The sequence below is a fragment of the Stegodyphus dumicola genome, chromosome 8, assembly GCF_044657685.1.
Source record: "Stegodyphus dumicola isolate Sdum_Otavi_A_Nest chromosome 8, ASM4465768v1".
NCBI lineage: Eukaryota > Metazoa > Arthropoda > Arachnida > Araneae > Eresidae > Stegodyphus > Stegodyphus dumicola.
Window position 1 is genome coordinate 99,613,858 of NC_140775.1, and position 26,420 is coordinate 99,640,277.

General features: G+C 28.2%; 1 protein-coding gene across 6 annotated transcripts in view; it reads right to left on the reverse strand.

Moving 5' to 3' along the window:
• Positions 1–73: 73 nt before the first annotated feature.
• Positions 74–26,420, reverse strand: part of LOC118182320 (septin-7-like) — a 176,184-nt gene continuing 149,837 nt past the window's right edge. For 4 of the 6 annotated variants that reach the window (XM_085822163.1, XM_085822164.1, XM_085822167.1 and 1 more), the window contains 5 exons: positions 24,703–24,816; positions 20,630–20,671; positions 18,889–19,024; positions 17,043–17,203; positions 74–8,931 (listed from right to left, as the gene is read on the reverse strand). In XM_085822163.1, coding sequence (XP_085678289.1) covers positions 8,880–8,931; positions 17,043–17,203; positions 18,889–19,024; positions 20,630–20,671; positions 24,703–24,816 — 505 coding nt within the window. In that variant the 3' untranslated portion in view covers positions 74–8,879. Of the gene's footprint in view, positions 8,932–17,038; positions 17,204–18,888; positions 19,025–20,629; positions 20,672–24,702; positions 24,817–26,420 lie in introns of those variants that run through there. The other 2 variants (XM_085822165.1, XM_085822168.1) reach the window with 2 other exon arrangements.

Sequence of the window (26,420 nt, forward strand, 5' to 3'; positions counted from 1 at the left end):
TGAAAGTTTATATGTCTGTCTATTCAATAAATTCACCTTCCTTTTATAACAAAAAATGATGTCTGAAGAACAATAAAGATATGTGATGTATTTATTATACAGTTTTACAAACATACAAAATATTTATATACTAAAATGGATGTAAAACAAATTGTGGAGCATTACACAATAGCTTAAATACTTTTCTTCTCTTATATAAACTGCTGCCATATTGGGCTTGCTGCTAACTTACTTTGGCAGATTTCAAGCAACATTAACAAAGGTTAATAAGCTTATACTAAAAATTACAAATTTCTATTGCAAACAACATTATACTTAAAGCTAAATTTTCCATTAATCATACTAAATTTCTAAAAAGCTATAAAATGTTTTACGATAAATGAAAGAATTAATACAACTATATGGTATAATGGAAGAGATTCAATCACTCGGTTACATATCTAAAACCATTCTTTGAAAATTTTATAAAAGTTATTACAACAGAACATAATGTATGCATAAAATAGCACTCTTTTGAATATTGGACGACATAGGCTCGATAGTTTCTAATGAACATCGAAATACATTTTGGTGAGCAGTAATAAATTAAAGTGTTGATAAAACAACTTGGAAAATCAATCATTTAAAATTTGAATAAAAAATTTATGTCACTTGCAAAGCACTGTACTTAAACAATGCTGTAACATTTCAAATACATATAACTTTATGTGCATTGTATTGATTTTATCTAAAAATGTAAAATAAATAAAAAGCTACATATTGCACACATAGCAGTTTTCAATTTCATAAAGTGGTAAAATTACTCATTTCTGCTGAACTGCCAGATTTTTAATGGAGAAATAACAAATATATGTATTACACATAAATGTTTTAAAATAATTTAGCTTATATACAAAGCCATGAAAAATTAATTCTCAAAAATAAATATAACTTATGAAATATGAACACTATTAGGAACAGTAGAGTGAACATTTATCAACTATAATTTATGACTACTACTAAATATTGCAGAACATTAGATTAAAAAGTACACATAAATGAACCAAAAAATACAATGCGAACAAAATACACAGCAATAAACAATTTTGATGTAACATGGGACCATTTATGGCACAGAATTAAATAATGTAAGAAAGAAAATTAAATAATGTAAGAAAGAGAATTTAATAAAAACAAAATTTTGTATGTGTACATGTTATCTTATGTTCGCATGTGCATTTAAGTTATCAGAATTGTGTTGTCCTAGATTGGGGTATGAAAGATCTGGTCAACTTATGTATGTGTACAAAGATATGCCTTTTGTGTAAATTTAAAACACCATATTTTATATAGTTTAAGAATTTCTCTTTTAATTTTTAAATGTCAATCTATGTTTGAATTTAATCCATTTTCAAAGTTCAGATTGCCTTGTTTCACTCACCTCTATCAATTATTACATTAATTGGGGGGATATCTACTATATATTTTTATGTCAATAATAAACTAATAAAATCTTTCATCGAAGGAAACAGGCATTTCCTATGAATATTCTTTCTGCAAAATTCTGCTTTCAAGCAAAATCTAACTTGGTATCATTTTTGATTCATTAAAGAAATCTGTGGAGGATTTTCACTTTTAAAAAGAAACAATTGTACGATTCAGCATTTGTTAATTGAATGCATATGAAGTATTATGACAAATTATTATGTTGCATAAGGGTTTAAGATATTATGAACACCTGTGAAGAATTAAATGATAGAAAACAGCATCAGTTTCAGCACTAAGAACATCATCTTATTTCCAAGAGGCATTCTTGGTTAAAAAAAAAAACTAAATTTAAATTTTCAATATTGGCTCAGGAAGGTATTAAAATTATAGGCACAATAATCCCCAGCATGAAAATTATGCTAAGATATCAAAGCTGATTGTTGTCTGGTTTTCCCTACACTATACACCTTATATATTTAAGTATTGGATCTTTGATAATCAGTACATTTCATCATCACTACTACCTTTACGGATTTCAGGATGCTTTCTCCCTTTTTGAATTTTAGATGAAAATCATGTTGTATACCAATATATCACTTACATGGTTATGTATTTATTATACCATCATTTTCTTTTCTATTATTTTTAATTATGAGCGATGTTGGTATGAAATGATAATATATGATGGCTTGGGAATGTTCAAAACCTATTTCTAAATAAACTGATACACTGAATAACAATTATTGGAGGAGTTAAGGCAACAAAAATCAGTGCAATATTGATAAATTTGCAGGACTAATTTTAAAGGTTTAGATATAGAACTTTCTTCAGCTGCAGGAGTGCAAATGTACTTCTGTAGGTTTTTCAAATGAATATTTAAACCTTCAAAGCTAGTCTTGCAAATTTATGAATATTACACTCATTACTGTTGCTTTAACTTCACCAATAAATAACTGTTTACTTAACCATCTCTTAAAACTTTTATAAGACAATATTTTACCTTATTATTTATTTATTTAGGGTTGAAAGTGAACCATGTGAATTCTAAATTTAAAATTATAAGGGGAGAAGGCAACCTTACAATGGCACTGATATTTTAATAAAAGTCAATTCAGACATATGTGCCTCAAAATCATAATCTCAAAAACTAATGAACCATGAAAACATAAATAAGTAGAACCCTCTCACTAATTACCCAGTAAATTGTCATAGTCTGTATTTACTGATTTATTCTATAACTATAATATTTAGTATATGTGTGTATATATTTTACTTTATTCCACAGTTTAAGTAAAATTTTACTTATCTACCAAATAAAAATAAACAAAAGTTGTATATCAGAAAAATTTGAGAACCATTGCTGTGTGGATAAAAACACAGCTGAAATAATAATAAATAACAAACATATATTTAAAATTAAAAAAAAAAAAATAACACCGCTTTTCCAAATTTAAATATATACTTCGAAAATCAGATCTTTTAAATACAATTCTTTTAACAGATAAGCTCAAAATTTTAAACAAAAGATTTTACAAAGTGTCAACATGGAGTAAAATGACTTAATGATAACATACTTCAAATATTTGGACTAACCACAACCTTTTATACGTTTAACATGACTTTATTGTTGTGAAACAAATACAAAGCACTTTTAGGGGGGCAATGAAATTAAACTATGAAATTTTTTTTTTCCTAATCACATAACCAATTTCTATTTCGACCAAACAGTAAAACTAATTTTTCATTTGGGTAGGACATTAAACACTCAATCTTATTTTTATAGCATTAAATTTAAACAAAGAAATTTTTTATTTGTATAATTCGTCTGATTTAAGATAAAATTCCTTAAAGAAATAATTAAAATAACACCAGTACATTTAGTCTATTTTTTAGGAAAAAATACTTACTAAGCAAATGATCACCAACTTACGAAAATACATAAAATTAGCAAAGCAACAACCTTGTGTTTGGCATAGATTTAGTCAAGATCCCTAGTTCTTGACTAAATCTACACCAAGCACTATCCTTGATAGAGCTTTGCTAATTTTATGTTTCATTTTTGCATGCTTCTCTTCTGTTCATGTTTTTAAAGAAAGTACATTAATATAGTTGAACTGTTTCCCCATTAACGCTTAGAGACAATATTAGCTGAAAACTACAGGCCAGTCTAAGTATTGTATGCATGAAAATTATTAAAACATATGTAGTATATTGCCTCATATTTTCTTTATTTATAACAATAAAAAATTAAATCATATAAATAAATTTTTAAAATGCTCATTTTTAATTGGCATAGTCAGAAAAGCAAAGTGCTGAAAATGTCACTTAACTCGGTGATATGGTGAAGCAGAATTTTTTTACGAAGAATCTGTATTATTTCATAAACTACTAAATATTTGTATTAAAGATAAAAATTGTAAAAGGAATCTTTAAAGTGGAATAACAAATTTTAGTTCACTTTTGTCACTTCATAAAGTTCAAGTAGGTGGGCATTGCTTACAGTTCACTCGCAAACAAACAGCATTCCTAGTAACTAATCAATTCATTCACAATAGCAACTACTGATCCACTAATACAAATCTTTCTATACTCTAGTTTTGTACTTTTTTCATTTTTTTCAGTGTTGCCTGAACTGGCATTTTGCTTAAGGATACCAGCATCAATAGAAGTGCTTTACAAGAAAAATTAAACATTTTATTGATTTCAGAGTACTTTATGCGAAGATAATAAATGAATTTTTAATAACACTCTGCACAGGTATTTATGATTATTTCAAATTCCATAGCAAAGAAAACTAGAATTCATTTAGTGCACGTTTTAGCTTTCTAGAAGCATCATTTTAAAAATAGGCCTATTGTCTTGTTCACATGAATTTTGTTTCCTTAACAATGTGATGTTAGAAAATGAAGTATATGATTTTTTATACTCCTAATATTAACTCAAAGAGTTACTTTGGCATGTGGTGATAAGTTTTTATTCACACCCATATTACTTATGCTTATTATTAAATTAAATGCTTATTTAATTATAGCAGTTAAAGAAAATCAAATGGACATTTAAAAATGTATTTTAAAAAATTATTTGTGAATTGTGGGGTATTCATAAATCTTATGACAACAGACTATTTCAGTAGATTACAAGTATTTATGTAGATATGTAAGATACAAAAAATATGTAAACTAAAATACTAACTTTAATTTGCAATTGTCCCCCAGCTTTCTATTTTAATTGGGTCACATCCCCTTTCTGTTTTAAAAACAGTAACTGCTTATAATAAATCAGTCTTAACTGCATCCTATTAAAATTAATCACTCTCATATATGATTCCTGTATAATGCAAATGATGTAAGCATTTACATAATTATTACATTATATTTTAAAACACATTAATATTTTAATTTTGGGAACAAAACTTTTAACAACAGGGATTATTCTGAATTAAAACAGATTGTTTCAGACCATATCATCTTCAAAAATGTTCATTATGGTTTATTATTAATCTCATTTTACCCCTTATGCATGATCGCTTTTATTTAGTCATAGGATTTCTTACCATTTGGTATATATCAGTGTTTCCCAAACTTTTTTATGCTATGCCCCACCTAATCCTCTCTAAAATTCGTATTCTCCACCTAACACTTACGTAATTTTTAATATTCAAAAATTGAAATGTTCACGGAAAAAACTTGAATTATAGGTTTTAGGAAGAAATTTCTAATCATTTAAATGTCTATATTTGCAGCAAAAATTCTTTATAAAATATTTAAAATGTACCACAGTTTAAGAACTTTTTACATATACATCACTTAGATTATTCTTTGTTTTGGGGAATAAACTATGAAATTTTGAAAATTTTCAACTTCGTGAAGAAAATTTGGAAATTTGAACATCCCTTTTCCCCTTAAACTCTGTTTTCGAAAAACTCCATTTTCGGATTCGCCACCCCTTAACAATCGAATTGCCCCCATGTGGGGCATGGGCCCCACGTTGGGAAACACTGGTATATATGATTTAGTTGTTTGAAATACACTACTTTATTATTTTATTATTCTTATTTCGAGATATTATCTTAATAAATGGAAGTTTATACAAACAAAGTGTAAAACAAGTAATTGTACAAATCTAGCTAATATATGCTGTTTAAATACAGTTCTTCATGGGAGGAATCAAGAAGAAAGATCAATGCTTTATATAGCTGTGCACAATGGCATCCAATATGAATGTATTTTTCACATTAGCCATCCATAAAATATTTAAACTGATATATAATGATAAAATCAACTTTTAGTCTAATAAATTTAATACATCTGAGAGTTTAATTAAAAATTATTAAGCACTATTTTTATAAATTTTAATGCAACAATATTACTAAAAAATGGTATTTGATAGCATGTGTTTAACCCTTTGACACACGGTGGTCACACCATGAAACCACCAATTTTCCAATTTTTTTCTCCTCTTCTTTCCACAATTTTTTAGTGAAAATCAATTGATTACTGATCCTTTACCTCTAAATAACACAACATGACTACAGAATCATACATGTTTTAAGTCTTAGTACTTCAAATCGGCTGCCTTTTAAAATTAATTTTCAATGAGATAAAATAACTTTATTAATATAAAAAATCTTTAAATTTCAAAAGTTATTCATTGCACATCATGATTTCTATCGTAAACAATAAAAAATTGCAATAATTAAACTGCATATATAAAAAAAACTATCTATATTTATGGCATTTGTTTTGTAGTTTCAGGGCGCGACCACCACTAGAGCATTGTGTCACGATGCTCACAATCCTCTAGAGCAGTGCTCTGCAACCTTTTCTCACCTGCGACCCACAAAAAATCTTTCTGGAATTTCGTGGCACACCAAAGAGTTCCGAGTTATCAAGGAAGTGCTGAAAAAATTCAAATGCTGACACATTTACAATCACACACACAACAGTGAAATATATAAAAACATTTAAAATAGACATTATTAAGGAAAAAAGTTGTCATTGTGTATTAAATACATGATAAAAAATTGCAAAATGTCAAATACATGTATTTGATTGCGGCACACCTATATCCTACTCATGGCACACCGGTTGCGGAGCACTGCTGTAGAGGCTTGGTGGTCGCGCCTTGAAACCACTGCTCTTCACAATGGCATTTGCTTGCTTTTCAAATAGGAATGTTTATTTTTACCCGGATATAGATAAGGTGCTTTGAAACCACAGAGTTATTTTATTACTAAATAGTACATGCACCTGCCCAGTGAAAAGGTCTTTGTTTTCCAGAGATTTTTCTCTGACCTCAACACACTTGCTTCCCAAGCTAGTATTGCGATTTTATAAATTATTTGGTGTGGTTTAAATTTAATGTAAATATACTTTGCTATAATTAAAAATACAAATCGCATAAAAGTTTTATTTAAATTAAAACAATTTTCTAAATATTTTGGGACAAAATACAAATAAAATAAATATGAATGGGAAACGAATGATCCCTACCAAAGCCAAAAAGACCAAGCCCCCCTTTCCATTAACATAAAAAACCACAAATTTCATGTGCCAGATGAAAAGAAACTAATAACACTGGACATTTAATTAGAAATTAGTGAAATTTAGAAGATCTGGGCAGTGTACATTTTGTAGGATAAGGAAGAAACCTCATAGATCAAGATTAATATACATTTTGTTAAATTTGTAAATTTCGTCATTTATTGGAAATATGCAAGAAAAAGGCACGTTTCCCCCCTCCTACTTCCTCAGTAAGTTTTAAAGTGCTAGATGCGGGCTGGTTTCATAGTGCAACCACCACCCACAGAACAATGGGCAAGAGTAGATTTTTTTTAATTCATATATTACTCGTCTCTAGGATCATAATATTCAATTTCCAGAGTTTTTAGTTAAAAAATTATAGCATGCATCAAAGGATTCCTATATTTATTTTATTCGGACTGAAGTATCACAAAATGTTTCAAAAACTATGGCTGCCACATTCAACTTTTAGGTATTTCATATTCTGCAATGAAATGACAGCTGATGGTTACAATTACAATTGAAAAATTTACATAACAAACTTCCTTTATAGAACACTTTTAATGCTATCCATTTTTATACTAATTGCATCATGTTCATAGCAGATTCACTGAAATACAGTTTATTCCTTTAATCTTCACTGACTTTTGGATCAACTTTTAACTAATAATTCATAAATATTAGATTGCACAAACTAATAATTCATAAATATTAGATTATTTCCTAATAATTTATTATACAATAATTTAATTCTAATAAGGTATCAGATGGCAAGTGTAACAATACTGTTCGAAACTATATTATTTTCATTATTGTTTAATTAGAAATAATTTCCTAATGATTTTGCTACATAACTAAAACATAAAATAAGTTAAACATTTTTAGAGAGTGCTATGTGACTTTTCTCACAAATAGCACAAAACATACTTTTACATTTAATCAACACAAAATGGTCACTTAGCATGCATTCAGATTTGTTTTTACATATTTAATGTAATAAAATGCTTTTATCACAATTAATCATACAAAATTTTAAAATTCAAATGCACATACATAAATTTGTTCATACGAAAGAATAAATAGTGTAACATTTTAAACAATCTAAGCAATGATTATTTAAGTTTTCAATTTTCAAATAATTTAATAATTTTCATACATATCTTTTTCTTTTTGTTAAAACCAATGACTTATATTTCTGATTCTAGAAGGCAAAAAGAATGGAGGGGGGAGATTGATGAAGAATAGATTGGTCCCAAATAGGCAGTTTGATAACAACAAATAAATGAACAATTTTAGAACAACTCAGTCTAAAAAGCTGATAATTATGAGTATATATATCCTTAACAAAGAAAGCAAGATAAAACAGAAAACTCACTTAAAAAGCATAACAGAATCAATATAAATGCGAATTTAGTACACTTAATAAAAACAGTTAAAATAATCTCACAGGGTATGTGTCAATAATTATGTTTGTATTTTAATTTCTATGCAAAATATTTACAAGGAAAAAAAGCTTTTAAAAATGACTATATGTCACAATGGCAGATAAAATTACAAAATTAATGAGTTTTTTTAAATAATAATAAAAAAACTAAATAAAATTCCTGCTTAGTAAACATACAAGATGAAAGAACAAATTTAAATAAATCTAGAAGCTATTTAATAACTCTAACTTCAAATTCAGCAAATCGTTAAAAATGGGCAAAATATACATTTTAGCCCATAGTGCAAACACACGTTTAAATTTTTATCCTAAAGGAGAAATTTATTACATCAAAAACAATCAAGATAAATTTAAAGAATTAAAATGCTCAAGAAAAGATATTTGCATAAAATGTATATGAAGTCCATAACACACACACAGACACATATATATATACATTATTATTATTAAAATAGTCCTTTCTTTTTTTCTTTTTTCTTATCTTTTGAATCATTTTGGCTGAAAAAGTAAAACATGACTTGTTAATTTTACAATACATACAATAAAATAAATTTTTTTTTTAAAAATTTGAAAATTTAATATAGATTTAATTTTAAAAAATTCAAAATTCTTAGCTATAAATATTAAAAAAATAAAGAATATATATTATTTTTAATCACTTGATACTAAATAAAAAAATATAAAAAAGAAAGCTTTACTTATTTTTATTTATAATTTTGTTTAATTTACAAAAATAATTCATTAGTTGAAAGTTATTTTAGTATTCCTTTTTTTTTTTTCCTTTAAGCTCTTTATAAAAAAATCCTAATCATTAAATTATGAAATTTCACAATCATTTCAAGGATAACAAAAAAGCAGCATATCTGAGTGTCTTAATCATGAACAGGTAAACATATGCTATGCTGCAGAAAAAGAAAGAAGATCCTCATAAAATATCTACTTTCATACAATAGGTTTTAAATATTTTACCTAAAACTTTTAACAGATTAAAATATACACACATACATATTATTTAAACTGTGTTAAGTAAATGAAGCATAATTTTAAAAATTTACAAATAAATCAATAAATAAAACTACAAAAAAGAAAGACAAAAGTCTTAAATTTATACATGTTAAATCGATAATTAGTTATGCTAACAACTTTTTCTTTCCAGTAGAATTTATTCTTCTTTTTCTTTTTTTGAAAAATATTTCTGAATACTTAATAGAATAAAACAATTATTACTTAAAATGTAAAAATTAATTATATACATGAAATAAAAAGAATAATTTAGATAAATGTACGGTGTGCTTGAAGAATTAATTTGGAGGACTTCTTTCTTTAATATACCACTGGTCTCAGAGATGCACGATTCTTTTGCTTCAAGAGAATTCTTTCTCAAAATTTTTACAGAGTGATATGCTTAATCAATTCAATTCAGGATTTTAAAGCCAATTCAGTTCCAAAAACAAGACAGAAAAGGCAATTCGTTTAGAACTTAATTATGAAAAAGGAGACAGACAATCAAAGGACACAATTTCTCTAATTAATGAATCTAAGTTTACCAATTTAAATAAGAACTGATTTTCACTTATGATTACATGTATACACAGGCAAACAAAAAACTGCATTCTCTAGCAAATATTTTGTAATGCCAATGCATCATTTTATTTATATAAAATTATCTTAATTGCTGCAAAGCAAGATATGAGATCATTCCCCATTCATATTGCATCATACATCGCTTTCAAAGTATTCTGAAAAAGAAAAGCATTATTAGGGCTTGGTTCCATGGAATTGGCCACGATGATATTCAGAAATTGATATCTTATATGCCGGACCATTGCAAGGCTATTATCGCAGCTCAGGCAGGATCTACTAAATACTGAAATGATCCTTATGCATTTAATACACATCTAAGTATACATAATATGACTGCAGTCACGTAGAATTGAGATTAACTACAAAATATACGTATCGATTAGTTTGCTCTATGTTTTGTTAAATACCGTATTTAAAAAAAAAAAAAAAAAGAACTATATCATTACAATATGATCTTGACATAAAAACATATATATGAAACACATTATTTGCACACTTTTCCACTTTTTTGCAGGTTATGAAGTTTTTTTGTCAGCCACTTAATACTACTTAATACTACTAGATCTTGTATTTATTAATCTTAATAAATACAAGATCTCGTTTACAAGCTTTCAAAATGCTGTTCATTGACGACATCTAGATCTAAAATTGAAAAAATACTCAGCTGATCAATGTTTAACAATATTTTCACCTAAAACATTGTGTACAATAAAAATTTGGATTAATTTCATGAGTTGATTTATTTTGCTAACTTTATTGCTCGTTGTTAAAGTTTCAGCTATGTTATAAAATAAAACAATAAAACACAGTTTTTTTTTTTTTTTTTTTTTTTTTTTTTTTTTTTTTTTTAAAGTTTCTATACTATAAGCTTTTACTTAAAATGAATATGACAATTAATGCTCTAAAAGAAAGAATAGAATTATCATATTGTTAATGAGAATAATGGATTAAACAATTCTATTTACAGAATTCCTCTACAATTTTATATCAGGAATAGCATGGAATGTGTAAATAATTAAATCTATTGATTTAAGTGCACTGTAAAATGTAAACACCATTATGTTTTTAAATTTTCATGGACATCCACACTTTTGTTATCCATGATACAATATTGTAGATGAATTCTGAAAGGATTTATTTAATCTATTATTCTCATTAAATTGTGTAATACATTTTTCCTCCTTTTAATGCATTAAATTATTATATTCATTTTGAATAACCCACAAGCAACTGAGCAGTAAAGTCGCTGAATATAGCTAGTTCGGCTTGGGCTCGAATCTCAGGGAACAGGCTAGCTGCATGGCTATTTTCATGGGTTTTACCAAGCTGAAAATGGATATCAGCCAGTTTCCCTTAGAAAGTCCTCCTTATCCTTAGGCAGATAGCTCTTGATTGCTTTGCCATAATTAAATAAACCAAACTATTTTTAACCGTTTGACTGCTAAGCAATTCTTGCAAGAACGCACAAAAATTGAGGGGCATATTTTGACTTGATTTTGTCAAATAAAACACTCTCATTTAGACAAATATCAATCAATTTTAATAATTCTTTTCGTATTATAAAGCAACAAAGACACACTGAAGCGCTGCGTCGCGGTTTTTGAGACAAATAAAGGCAGTGCTTTTGCGCCGCGTAGCAGACAAATGGTTAAATAAAAGTTTATTGTATAAAAGCCTTTTTTTAAATTGTACTTATTTTCTGTTTTTTAGTTTTAATTGCACATTATCAATTAAAAAACTTAAAATGAACATCATTATTTGAATTAATTAAGTTCAAGGTAAACTCAAAAGCAATTTTTCCACATGAAACATTTTTCTCCCCCTGTCTGTTTGAGATTACAAAAAACTTCTTTAAAAAAAATGTTCAAAAAGCGAAAATTAATATTTTTTTTATCATTCTTGTTTTAAAAGAACACAAAAAGTTTGTTTTATAAGCTGTGAAATTTTCAAAATTTTATATCCAATACAATTTTAGACATTGAAATTTTAAAATCATAAGCATTAAATAGTCTAAAAAATCGAGAGATTTTCAAAGATCTGAAATTACAATACAATTTTCATCAAAAAGATATTTTTTTCTGTTGTATCCAATGGTGCAAACTGTAAACTTCTGATTTGTTTAGTTTGTTCATTGATTGAAGATGTATACAAAAAATCAAAAAATCAATTAAACATGAAATACAAAAATCTAAATCAAATTTTAAAACAATCATTTCACCATACTGCATTGTTATCAGCCCACAATGTTTGTACAAAATTTGAACTCAACAGCTTATTAGGAAGTAGGTTAAAAAACTCATAACAAAATTTCTTTCACACAGCAGCACCATGTGTAAACCAAGTAAAAGCTTATAACAAAATAATTGATCTACTTCCTTTTAATATTTATATATTGTTTGATTTTGTTTAATCTTATTGCCAAGTCTCAAAATACATATACAACTTAATAGTTGTATTTGTTCTCTAGTTTTTAACTCTCTTTGCATAATTGATCTACTTCCTTTTAATATTTATATATTGTTTGATTTTGTTTAATCTTATTGCCAAGTCTCAAAATGCATATACAACTTAATAGTTGTATTTGTTCTCTAGTTTTTAACTCTCTTTGCAATTCATTAGAGAATCAGGAGCTTACTTTCTAAATATTGGGAAATCATTAAAGCGAACCATAATAGCTTTCTTCTTCTAAATTTGAGTCTGCCATGATACATAGTCTTGCATAAGTTTTCTAGCTTTTAAAAAGAATTTTGTAATAATATATAGCCTTTTATTTTCCCTCTAGTGTGTAGAAAAAGAGGGGAAAAAAACACAACATAGTCAAATGGTAGAAAGAGACCTAAGCTGAAGAGGGTTGTGAAACAGAACGTGATGGAAACAGTAGAAACATTCGCACAAATTTCAAAATGCTTCTGGATCTAACAATAGAACGATGACAACTTGCCATGAGTTCTTGATTTCAGATTTTTCACAACTGAGTAGTATTATATAAACCAAAAATTGTTGCAACTGAAGATAAGTATAGTTTACAGAAGTACAAAACTTAATGACATTGAAGCCTTGTACAGTAATGGCATATGCTATGGAAAAACAAATTTTGTTACAATATCTGGTAAACTGATGGGTACATGAAGGTGAACAGAATGTCAGGTGAATGGCATTTATCCTAGTCCATTGTTGATTGGCTGTTTTCCATGATTTGAACTCAATTTCTGGTTCCTGTAAGATATATTACGAATGCGCAGATGAGTACTGATATATTTTTGATTATTCTGTGCTGCCTACATTATGGCAACCATTTTGCATGGCCCCATTCTTATTTCTGCCTGATCATGCCCCTGTTTATGCAATACATGGCATACAAAAACTAGTTTCTTGACCTGGATGTCGAAAAATCTGTCACGTCTGCTCAGAGTTCTGATCTCAAGCCTACAAAGAATCTGCGAGATGAAGTGGAATGTGAGCTAGAAGCCACACCTTGTCATTTAGATGGCTGAACGAAATTACCACTTTTTTTTTCCAAACAATAGTATGCAATTCTAACTACAAAATTCTAAAATGTGCTCAGTCTTCCCTCTAAGATGGAAATTAACACTACATCAAAAAGTAGATCTGGACAAAATTAATTTCTCATTTATTTGCAAGAAAACCAATATGTCAAAGCATTAGATACTTCTCAACATAATCTCAAACTCATCAAGAGAGACAGAAATTGGTGATTTAGTATTTTGTAATATCCCTGCCATTTAGAAGTTCATTTTCAGATGCTTCAGTTATTCAGATTCAGTTATTTTAGGACAAATGTGTTTCAGCTATGCAGATTGATGGCAAATGTTAATATACTGATACTTTCAGTGTAATGATCAATAAATTACATGTCATGTTTTATGCTAAATAGTTTGCACAACTGCATGTTGATGTACGTTCCATTAGCAAATTTCAAATGATTAGGCTAAGGTGTAAATGCTTCATCGATTATGCACGTTTTCAACTTTGAATATTTTCAGCCTGAGAAACTACACTGAAAAGAAAACTTTCTAACATAAATCTAAAATTAAGTTAAAAAATTCGTAGACAGGCATAGATTTCATACAAAACTCAATAAATTTTCAAGGTAATTGGCATAAGTCTCTTTTATTTAGAAGCAAATAAAAATTTGCAATTTCAAGAATTTCTGACATAACAAGCAGTTTAAATCAGGCATTCCTTAAATTATTAAGAGTTATTATGTGAAAATCTATACCAAAATAAGGATATTTTTAGAGAGCTGTTTCTATTTTACACTCTTTTTTTTTAAATTTAAGTTTTTATTTTATTTTGCACTCTTTAGTCTGTCAGAACATAACATAACTGTAAACTGAAGAAATAATGTTACTGCATAGTTAGAAAGATGACACGCAAAGACAGATATAACCATGAATTCCATACATAATTTTATTCCTTGGTAAATAATTCTTAGGACACATACTCTTTTTCTTTGCACATCATCATTATGGATGCAGTATTAGTTTAGATTAGAACAATAGCTAGCAGGGACTACAAGCAAAGAAGCAGCTTCGCTCGTAATCTCTGTTAGCTATTGAGAGCTACAAGCAAAAGTTCACAGTTATCCAATATGGCAGCCTATTAAGAGAAGGTTTCGGTCCAAGTTCCTTATTAAGAGAAAAGTTTTGGTTTAAGTTCCGAATTAGTTATGCCATTAGCATTATAAAGTCATATATATGGATTCATTTAGAAATGACGCAATCAAGAGAAACTTTGCACAGCAAATGCTAAGAGAGGGACATGTAAAAATCTAAAGAAGAAACTTAAAGAGTTATTGCTAATTAAGTTAGTAATTTATTAGACATTTATTTTCTTATTTTATATTTTACATATACATATGTACGCACATACACTGTACCATATCGCACTGTACCTACAAAAGTTCTTACCCAGCCTTTATTTTTGCAACCACTGGTCATACTATAGACTTAAAAAAATTTTTTTAAATGATGGAAATATTCATGTTTAAGTTATTTTAAATTTAAAGAAATCAGTTTTATAAAAATGATGAAATATATGTAGCTTTCTATAAAATGCTCTGGTCCTATAAATGCATATAGGAAAATTCTATACCCATTATAAAAAATTAAATGCAAAAAGTTTGACTCCTGCACAGTAAAAATTGACACAGATTTAAATTTTACAATCTGCAATTTTTTAAGTAATTTTTAATTTATACTGAGGGCTTGGTTAATAAATAAATTAGAATAATTCAACGTTAATTTTTTCTCCCTTAAATCCCATTTATTGATATTTTTTGTGATTTAATAGACCTTTAATTTATATTTTTGTTGCATTTGTCACATAAAAAGAATTTTCACACTAGAACTTTATAAATTTTCAAAGTCTAAAAATATGTTATCTATATTTTCATAGTTTTATTACTTTAGAATCAAAATCTGATAATCATACAAAAAATTCATTAATATTTAACTATTCATTAATATTTTCCTTAAAAAATTTCCTTTTTAATTAATGCAAATAATATTACGATTTGGCTACATGCCAATACTGATGTCTGCCAGTGTTTTATAGAACGCAAATTCTATAAGATTCTGTGAACAAGATCTCCATATAGAAAAATTCATACTGATTGATATTATTCACAACGATCTATGCAGAAATGGTCGCCACTTAATCTCTTAACATAAACAATTTTCTAAACTGACATTTTACTTTTAATTATGTACAAATGCAAACATTTCACTCTTCAATTTGTGTACAGCTTCTGAATATAATTTCTAATTTTAATATTAAATATTTCAGTCCTATGTTGGCACACATTTTGTGTTTTATTTTAATAATGAATAAAAAATTTTCTAAATATGGAGACAGAAGAACATATAAAAAGTTATGATTTTTATTTTTCATAAATGGATTTCTTTAAATTTTAAAATACCAACACATCGTTTAAAAGACTTTTGAAATTGGCAGTATATGTCTATGACCAAGGGTTGCAAAAATAAAGGTCAGATAGGGACTTTTGTGAACATAGTGAATACATTTAAGATCAAATTATTACAGCAGGGACAGGGAAAAGTGGACGGAGCACCAGAACTTCGTCAGCGGCTTTTACAAGTATTGCTGTGCCGCACTACTGTACCCACTGGGCGTTCGGTTGGCCTGCATCAGATGCTAGCCTAACAAGACCTGTACATTAACTCTAGACTTAACATATTGAATATACAATTACAAAAACATGGTATACAATTATTACAAAGAAATTAATCAATTAACAAAAATTGGAATATGGCAGATTAATATAACAATTACTTCGAACATACATCATACAAACATTCATTGTACATCGGACATTGTACTTCATACAAACAATACATTACATTAGTATATCTAATTACATTAAACATATTTTTAAGAAACTAATTAACGAAGAATTTTTTGTTTCTCCTAGCACATTGTCGTATTCCTAAGGCAATTATCTTGTTAATACATTTCCTTTCATTTTGTTACCATGTTACAGACAATTGCATCACTACTGAAGTCTCGCATTATTTTTGTAAATTAATGTATCATAATTAACGAAAATATAGATTAGAAAATCAAATAATACTTACATTTACATTAATATATCTAATTATGTCATATATTATTTTTTTAATTAATGATTTAATTATTACAAGATTATTTTCACCTCATCTCCTAATACAGTACAAATTCTTAATGTAATTATTTTGTAAAAACAATTCATACCATATTTAGCCTGTTTCAGGCATTTGCAATATTTCTGAAATCTTGCATTATTTTTGTAAGTTATGGAATAAGTGGTATTTATACAGACATGATATATGTCTTCTCTTTTATATGAGAAAAGTTTCTTTGTAATCAAGGAAATCTTTTGTTGTAATTGAAGTATCGTTAGTAAGCATTTAATGCACTCAGGCATAACTTGTGACAAATATTACAGCAACAAACTCTCAAATTATATATATAAAAGGGAGAGAGAAAAATTAATTGAAACTCACTCTTTTGAATTAACATCAACAGACATTCGGCGTAGAGATTCTTCATCCTTATTTTCAGCTTCAAAACTAGCTTTTTCAGCTTCAAATGCCTTCCACTTTTCTTCCAGTTCTTTCCGTTGAGCCTCAAGACTTTTCTTCATCTGCTCATGCCGTCGTTCAAGCTAATGTAGATAAATTTGATTTGATTTTAGTATTTTTTCAAGCACATACAAACAGCATACAATTAAAAGCACTTTACATAATGCACAATATAAAAAACACATATAATTTCATAATAACATATTGTTTCAATCCATCTGCTTACAGGCTTCAGAGACTTTAGTAAGCTTCTGCTATAACAATGAATTTTTTCCAGCTTGATAGATATATGTTAATACATAATTATACTAGATTATTCCATGTAAAACACAAACACAACTACAGTTTTGTAGGTAAATGATATGATTAGTATGCTAATTGCTAATTTAGAGACTGATTCCTAACTCAAGAAGTGCTTAGTCTGAAGAAAGAATTTTCAATTGTTCAAAATACAATTTAGTCCAAGTTTCTGCAATACCTTACTGTGAAGCGAATAGATTAACATATAAAGCCAAGTATCAGCAATAAATATCACGACTTGTGAGCAGAAGTCGTTGTTTAATAGCAAAGTACTATTACAGTTAGGGATATAAAGCTATCTAAGTTAGGGAGAAACAGCATTTTTCTGCACATAAATATCTAAGGGAAAGCACAAGATTACAAAACACAAGGTTAAAAACTATATTAATCCAAAGACAGGACAACCCAATCATTGGAAACTGAACAGAACTACCAGTGTTAACCTCTATTAATTCACTATATTAAAAATTGCATGGTTTTTGTGTACATCTGTTATTTTCATTCTAAAAATGGATGTTTGCTGAAAGCAGAAAAACATGGCATGCCAAAAACTACATTAAAAGCAGGCTGCCTGCACAATTACGAACTTTTAACCAGAGCAAAAAAAAGTCTACCAGTAGAGACAGACTCATTAGTTAAATATCACAAAGTATGCAAGGGCTATCTGCCTAAAAAAAGAGATACTTTTGTGGAGGATTTTTTATGGCAAAATGAATCACTCATGTTTCACAAAAGCACCATGCAATTAGCTCATTCATCAGGAACAAACCCTGGAACAAAGTGCGTTTTCCTTTAGTGTTCTTATTTATTTAACAGCTAGTGAGTCTCTGCTAGCAGAGATTAAGCCAATGTTTATACTGAACCAACAAAGATGGAAAAATAGCCACTAGTTCCCAGTCCTTGATAAATATGTCTCAATGGCATAGAACATGATTGATTTAATGTTGCTGCTGTATAATCTCTAAGCTGCATTACTTTTTGATTAAAAAGTAACAGTTCTGTCACCTTAATATGTTGTACTTTATTATTCAGAAAGATAATTTAATCTGTATACTTGTAAGAATTTAACAAAATAAGCTTGATTTCTAAGTAGATGCATATTCATGCAGAAAATGTTTTGCAAGATATAAAATTAGGAAAAAATTTCCCCTGTTTAATTTCACTAATTATTGATTACTCTGAAAATACGACAATAAATGCAATAAATTTCTTGCATCAACGGTCAAATTATAATCTTAAGATCAAAATATGAAATAATCTCTCTACAGAAGATATTTCTATAATTATTACATGACATCATGCAAACGTAATCAAATGCAAATGAAGCTTGGATTTGCAATGCTAATTTTTGATTGAATATATAGTATATTGAAGTCTGTTTTTTAAAAATTTCATATGGAAAAATCAACATTAAAGAATTTTTGTATGCAGCTCCATATAGTAAAATTCTATAACAGGTAATTCTTACATCTGCTTCAGAATCTTTCAGTTTTTTAAATTTCTCTCTGACTTTCAATTCAAAGAGCTGCTCCAAATCTTGTTCCATTTTTTTCATCTTTAGTTCATGCTCTTTTCGTTCTTCTTCCATTTGAGCTAATGGGTTCCTTGATAAAACACATCATTAAAATTTAACAAGAAAATTTTCTAAGAATAAAAATTTTAAAAACATTCTGAAATATTTTGCCAAATAGTTTTAAACGACTTCATCTAAAGTTATCTTCAAAACATACATTTAAAAAAATATTATGGCACATAAGAGAAGCTCTCATAAATTTTAATTTTCTTCAAGACAGGGAAAGCAGTTTATCATTGAATTTGTGAGGCATCATTTGCAATAAATAACTCATCCACTAGGAGTGTTGTTTAAAACTTTTATACAGTAACAATACGCAAGAAAATTTTAATTTTTAAAAAAGCAATTGCTTATTTCAGCTATGACAGCCTTACATAAAACAAATATTTTATCATCACTTATTTTTATAAGTTAAAGAATATATGAAAAAATTCTTCATTAACCTTTTTAACATTAATGCAGTAAAATAATTTTATTATTCAAAATAATCCCCACCCTCCATTATAATGCAATTTCCCAGCATGCTGGAAACTGCTTTATTCCCTCTTGAAGGTGATGTTTGGTTAGATGTATATTGATTCTTAAATCACTGAATGACGAATGCAGGAAGCTATATCTGAACTATTACATGTATGTAGAAGCATGCTCCACTCACCTATATATCACAGACATTATTCCCTATCGTGTTCATAAAACATGGATAAACTCTGGGAGCTTGAGATCGCTCTTTAAAAGCTTAATAATCTTTTCTTCCAAAACCTGAGGAACTTCCAGTTTTCTCATATCTTTCACAGTTACTACACATGATTAACAAGAACTAGTTCTCACTGCTGTGTAGGTAAACCTATGGCAGTTTAAATATCCCCATCCATTTATTACGCTGCAGAAATCATTGCATGGAAAACAAAACATTAGTGTGTTGGTTCTTATATTTTGAGTCACAACCTACCAGTGATTAAAGAGACAAATGTGCTGTTTTAATGTGTTGGAAAAAGTTCTGATGTGCTCATTTCCTATTGTATAATTACATGCATTTATTCATAATCACAAATTAATAATTATCTACTAGTTGTTAATAACAATAACAATACATAATAATATATTTTATTTTCTTTAATGCATTCCTTTCCATACTCCTATTTTTCCCATAATACATTTTTGCGTGTCTGACATAGCTGATTGCAATTATAAGCAAGTGAGTTGCGAGATTGAAAGGTTCAAAAATACTGCCCTTAGACATTTCCGTTTTAATTGTGGCAAATTTTTTCCTCTTTTTGACAATTTAAATTACATTCACCCCATTTCTAATTTGTTTTATCATTATCAAATGGAATCAATGCAGAATGTTACTATTAATATTAAAGATTCTTATCTGATAAATGATGAAAAGTGATTTGAAACTAAAAATGTGAGAAACATGTCATAAATAAATCTATTCAACTCAACTGCTAACTATAGAATATAACTGTTAACTATATATTCAACGTGGAATATATGCTTGAAAGTTGAATGTTACTATTATCACGCAGAACTTCATAAGAGAAAGGAAATATCATTCATATTTTCAAATCAAAGATATTCATAAAAACTTGAAACTATGTTATTAAATCAGGGAATGAAATGAAACGAAACTTACCAAAATACCATAAAGGTATTTAAAATCCTTTGAGGGCAAAAACTGATAAAAAATGGATCAGCACACAATAAAAACAACACAAATTTAGTTTTCAATAAGCAGAAATGCATGGATAAATTATTTATGTAAAATAAAAAAAAAGTTCAATACCATATATTATCACGTTAAACAAATTTTAGGTACTATGAATAAAATCTTAGACAGTTAAAAAAACAAAACAATTCTGAGTTTTTATACAAATAAAAATATGAAAGATGTAAAGATTAATATATTTTGCCCTAAACAGATCTTTCTCTTCTCCGTACATGTAGGTTTACACATAGTTATGCAGTATACACATAGGCATACCGTGCTTTATTGTGTATCCTTTCTATTACTAAAGATATTAATAGTTCATAAGTTACAAAATGCATACCAAGCAAGAACAAGACAAAAAAATATAATAGCTCAGAAGTGTCTTTTCAACGCATTTGCACTATGAGCATAAATGTGAATATGAGATTTGGAACATTTCATAGTTTATCAAATGCTTTGATGGAAAGCACATTTTTTATTGCTCTCTTTGAACTTCGAGGATTAGGTTAAAATGTCAGAGTACCCTACTTTTCATGTATAAGAGAAACAGAAAATATGCTGATACTGTAATGTGATATACTCGATAGTATATTACTTTATTTCTTGATGGTAATGTCTTAGTGTACATAATTTATAAATTAAATTTTATGCTGGTATGTTATGTGAATATTGCATTATTCACATATCATTTGGACAACATTACTACACTTGGATGCACAGATTGTACTTTATTTCTTCATAACATTATCAGATATCAAGTGCTTAAAAAAGAGAATATAAAAGGTATAATTAGTAAAGCAGCCAGATTCTATATTTAATACTGCTATTATGGAAGAAATAATGCAATAGAAGAGATGATTAAAATAATATGATTACTATGCGATTGAAGTTAATATTAAGCCCTTAACTGCCATGTAAAACATATAAGATTCACTCTGCAGTGCCACCATTTTTTACACAAGTGAACGTAGTTATGTGTATTAGGGGAAAATATGTGCAAGTTTTGCTGTCTAAAAACTGTTTACTTTCACAAAATAAAGAATAAAAGAAAAAATGAAAATAAAAATTTTAATCCTTAGAATAAGGATATAATAAAAAATAATAGGAAGAAATATTGTAGTGAGCTTGCTAATATAATAATGATATAATAAAAAAAGGTGTAAGTATAATACAAATGATGTTTGCATAATAAAAAAAGATTCCAAAAAATGGAGTTTGGGTGAATTTATTTTTAGACCAGTTAAGTGTTATACCAAGTTTCAGTGTTATACCTTGTAAAATCAGTATTCTGTATTGGTTGGATGCCATAGACAAGTTTTTCATATCAAGTCGTACCCAACATCAAGCATCTTTTAGAGAACAGTCGCAATACTCTTCATCTGATGTAATATCATATTCTGAGGTGTCTGATACTGAAGATGACAGAAAGTAATCATCCATTTCACTGTCATCACTGTCAGACATATTCATAAAAAAAAGCACCTACTACAAAAGTAAACAAAAACGGAAGACACAGAATAAGAAAAATACACTTTACTCAAACAGAAACACATGCAATAACCACGTAGTCATTATGTACACCATTTCAGAAACATCCCCCTGTTCTCTACAATACTATCCTTCTTTGCATACTCTGTTAAGGTCATTGTGATGTTGTATTCCAACGCTTTGCGAATAATTTTATTGGTAGCAGCGCAAAGCACATGAGAGTATTTTGGGGAAGTTAACGCATGAGCTGAGCAAGGCATATATATGTGACTGTGGCAGTTAAGGGTTAAAAGGTGAAAATATTGCATATTCATAATTCACCGGCCTCTATAAAAAATGATCTCACAGTGGTTAAACAAATGGTCAATTAATATAAAAAGGACATAAAATAGAATTTGAGTACTTTTTTGTTAATTCGATGCCACTTAGCATGAAACAAACTTTGGCACAAAATCTAACTAGACGGCAGCAGCTCTAATGATAAAGCTACATGAAAAGAATAAATATTTTATATATTGGGTTGGTAAGTAAGTACTTTTGATTTGCACAGACAGCTAGCATACTGTTCATTTTGTTATTCTTCTGTCAATCTTATAAATTTTTTTTTCGGGTGCTGCAGAAACAAATTCTGTGTATTTTTGTTTACAACTGTTAGTTTATGGTCAATTTTAACATGGGGTGCAAAAATAATTATTTTCTACATATTTTATATTTTATTTTCACCAAAGCAAGAACACAACTGAGACTGATAAAAAGATATGTGACTGCTTAACAGAAAGTATGTGTCAGAATAGGTTTAGAAAATTTCATTCTAGTGATTTTTTTTACTTTCAGATGACCAATGTTCTGGCCAAACTCCTGAAACTGATGACAACAAAATTAGCCTAATTGCATCAAATCATAACAGAACTGTGCAAGAAAGTCAAATATATAATATAAAATAATTGAAAATCGCATATGATGTCATATTATCTTTAAGAGGCTCAATACTTTGGTTTTGCATGAACTGAAACAAATTCAATTAACACAATTAATGAGTATTTGCGATATGCATTTAAAAAATAATGCAATCGATCCGTTTTTGAAATGAATTATCACTGGTGATGAAAAATGGATTGTCTACAGTAACATTAATCAAAAAAGATCATGATTGAAGCATGATGAGTTGGCACAAATCATATATCAAAAGTCAAATTACATCAGAAAAAGATCATGCTATCAATTTGGTGGGATTACAAAGGTGCTGTGTATTTTGCTGCTTCTAAGCACCACAATGATCAAATCAGATATTTATTACCAACAACTTATGAAACTGGAGGATGCAATCAAACAGAAAAGCACAGAATTGGCAAATAGAAAAGGAACTGTGTTCAATCACGACAATGCAAGGCCTCACACACCTTTAGGAACATGTACAAAAATATTAGAGGTTTAGTTGGGAAGTGATATTGCATCTCGTATACAGCCCAAACCCTGCACCATCGTACTATCATTTATTTTGAAGTTTACAAAACTTCTTAAATGGTAAAAATTTTAGTAATAACAATAGCCTCAAAATGCACTTGGTTCAGATTTTCAGCTGCTAAAGACCAGAAGTTCTAAGAGTGCGGAATCATGAAGTTAACAGAAAGATGGTGAAAGTTCACCAAATGGAATGGAAGATATATGACTGATTCACTTTTTTATAGAAAAAAATGAGTTCTATTTCGCACACAAAAATCTGGAATTAGTTTTTCTCAACCCAATACAATGAATGAATGCAGTATATATGATGATTAATGTGTGTAATACCAAGGCTGTGAACAGTGCAAAAGTTTTGTTCTATTCATGCACACAATAATCTGCTTTTGTTAAAAATAAAAAGAAAGAACATATGTGGCATCATATACATTACACTACAAAGTCTTTAATCCGGACTCGCCGGGACTTCGGCGATTCCGGATTATAGATCATCAATTTAAATCTGGTAAGATGGCATGCAGAAATTATAAAATTAAAAATATGAAACCATAATTTATGAAACAAAGAGCAATTATGATCTAAAGGGTATCAAAATGTACCAAAAAAAACTTTATATTTATTTGTTTACTTTATTAAACATTTCTTTCAATGTAAGTTGTTTAAGTTGCTTCGTTTTTTGTGCTAATACTTTCTCTTTAATTCTATAAACAGACATAATACTATAGCAGTTTAAAAAGTAGTCACTAACATTCAACAAAAAAGCAAATGCACACTATTTGTTCTCACTTGAAAATTCATCATTTCCTTAAAAGTTTTTCAAAAATATCAAAAGTTTATTTATAAAATAAGAAAATTCACAGCTAATTCAGGCAAGTTGAATGTGAAAGCAATTTAGAGATTAACTAACATTTTTAAAGCAACCAATGTGTTAGTTTGTTTAAATAAATTTAAGACAAAAATATTATTCCCACAAGGTCAAAATTTTCATTTTTAGTGAGAGGAAAGTTTTATTTCCTGTGTTGTTTATAAATAAAATAAAAGTAACTCACTTATTTGACATCCTTGCTGACTTCCCATCATTAGCAACTGATGCAAGCTTTCTGCACCTGTAATTCTCATAATGTACATTGTTTGTAACATCCTTCAGATCTTGCATATGTGTCCTGAAATACCAAATATACCATAATAATTATTAAAACAATAACATATGGCAAAAGTATTCTATAGTTACATTTTAATTTATATGTAACGTGGCTTTAAAAAAACACATAAACATAAAGATTAATATACACTGGAAATCCAATTTTAACCATTATAATAACAAAGCATATCTCCTGAAGATAAAATTGACTGTCTAGATAATAAGGTCTTCAGCAAATATATCTAGTTTCAACACTGCCTGTAATAACTTTTGTTGAAATATTGTCTCTGTGATGGCACTGACATGAGGATGGTATGCATCACATAATTATTTTTCATTGGGTGGAAAACTTAAAAATTAAATTTTTATGTTAAAAAAAAAAGAATTTGTAATGCCAAAGGCTATTCGTGCAACTGAATAATAAAATCTAATAATCAAGTTGCACTGTCAAAAGTATAAGCTTTACACATTTATCATGGACACTCCACACTTTTATTATTTGTGATATAAAATTGTAGATGAATTTTGTAAAGAGAATTATTTAATCTTACTCCCATTAAACTACATGATGCATTATTTTTCTACTTTTAGTTCATTAATTATTTTATGAGTTTTAAATTAAAACTTATTTTACAAAAACTTTATTTTTAAATTATAGAACTGCAAATTTTGGAATAGTGTAATTTTAATTCTGTATTAAAGAAGCAACCTAGAAATGAAATTTTCCATGAGAGCAGTGGGAGGATCAGCAATTTACTACTATGAACAACAGACAGCCAGTGAGATTTATCAGAGATTATATCCATAGATGTTATTAATTTTGTAGAGTGACTGTCCACTTAATTACCACAGCAAAGCCTACCAAAACTATTTGGCTACCATAGGAAATACGTCTTTGAAGAGGACTTTTCACGGGAAACTGGCTAAAATTTGTTACGGACAGGAAAAAGATCATGATAATATCATGTAGCTATGGTATGCACCAGGATCTGAACTTTAAAAAAAATCCTCTCCTTAGTAACTAGAAATATATAAAAAACAGTTATGCTATTTAAGCAATAATAATAATTAATGAAAATAAGGATTGCACTGGACTTTAAATACACCTTCCCAATTTAATATAATCAAAGTTACCAAAACAGAAGTGTAAATAATATCAATAATATATATTCAAATTTATTTCTAGTGCAATTCGTGTAAAAAATGTTTACACAAGTTACTAGTCAACATAATCTTTATCTCAGCTAGTAAGTTTCAAAAGCTCAGTAACTTATAGCTGAATTTTATTTCAATCAAATACCAAAAATCCGCCAACCTGAAATCCGCGTAGCCTCTCAAAATATAAACATTCCGTTTATAGGTTTCCGAAACCCCAACATAGACTACGAAATATCGAAGAAAAAATACTTACCGAATAATGACATCATAATTATCGAATAAAATGAGTCATAATGGAAATACCAAATTATTGACATCATAATAAAAGTTTTTTCCCTCCAGTCAGCATAGAGGTAAAAAAAGCAGGTGATTCGCTTAAATCTTCCTTCAAGTACACGATTCACGTTGTACTTTCTGAGCTTTGTTATTTCACGAGATTGTTTAGCACTGCCCTTTTTTTTTTTAATC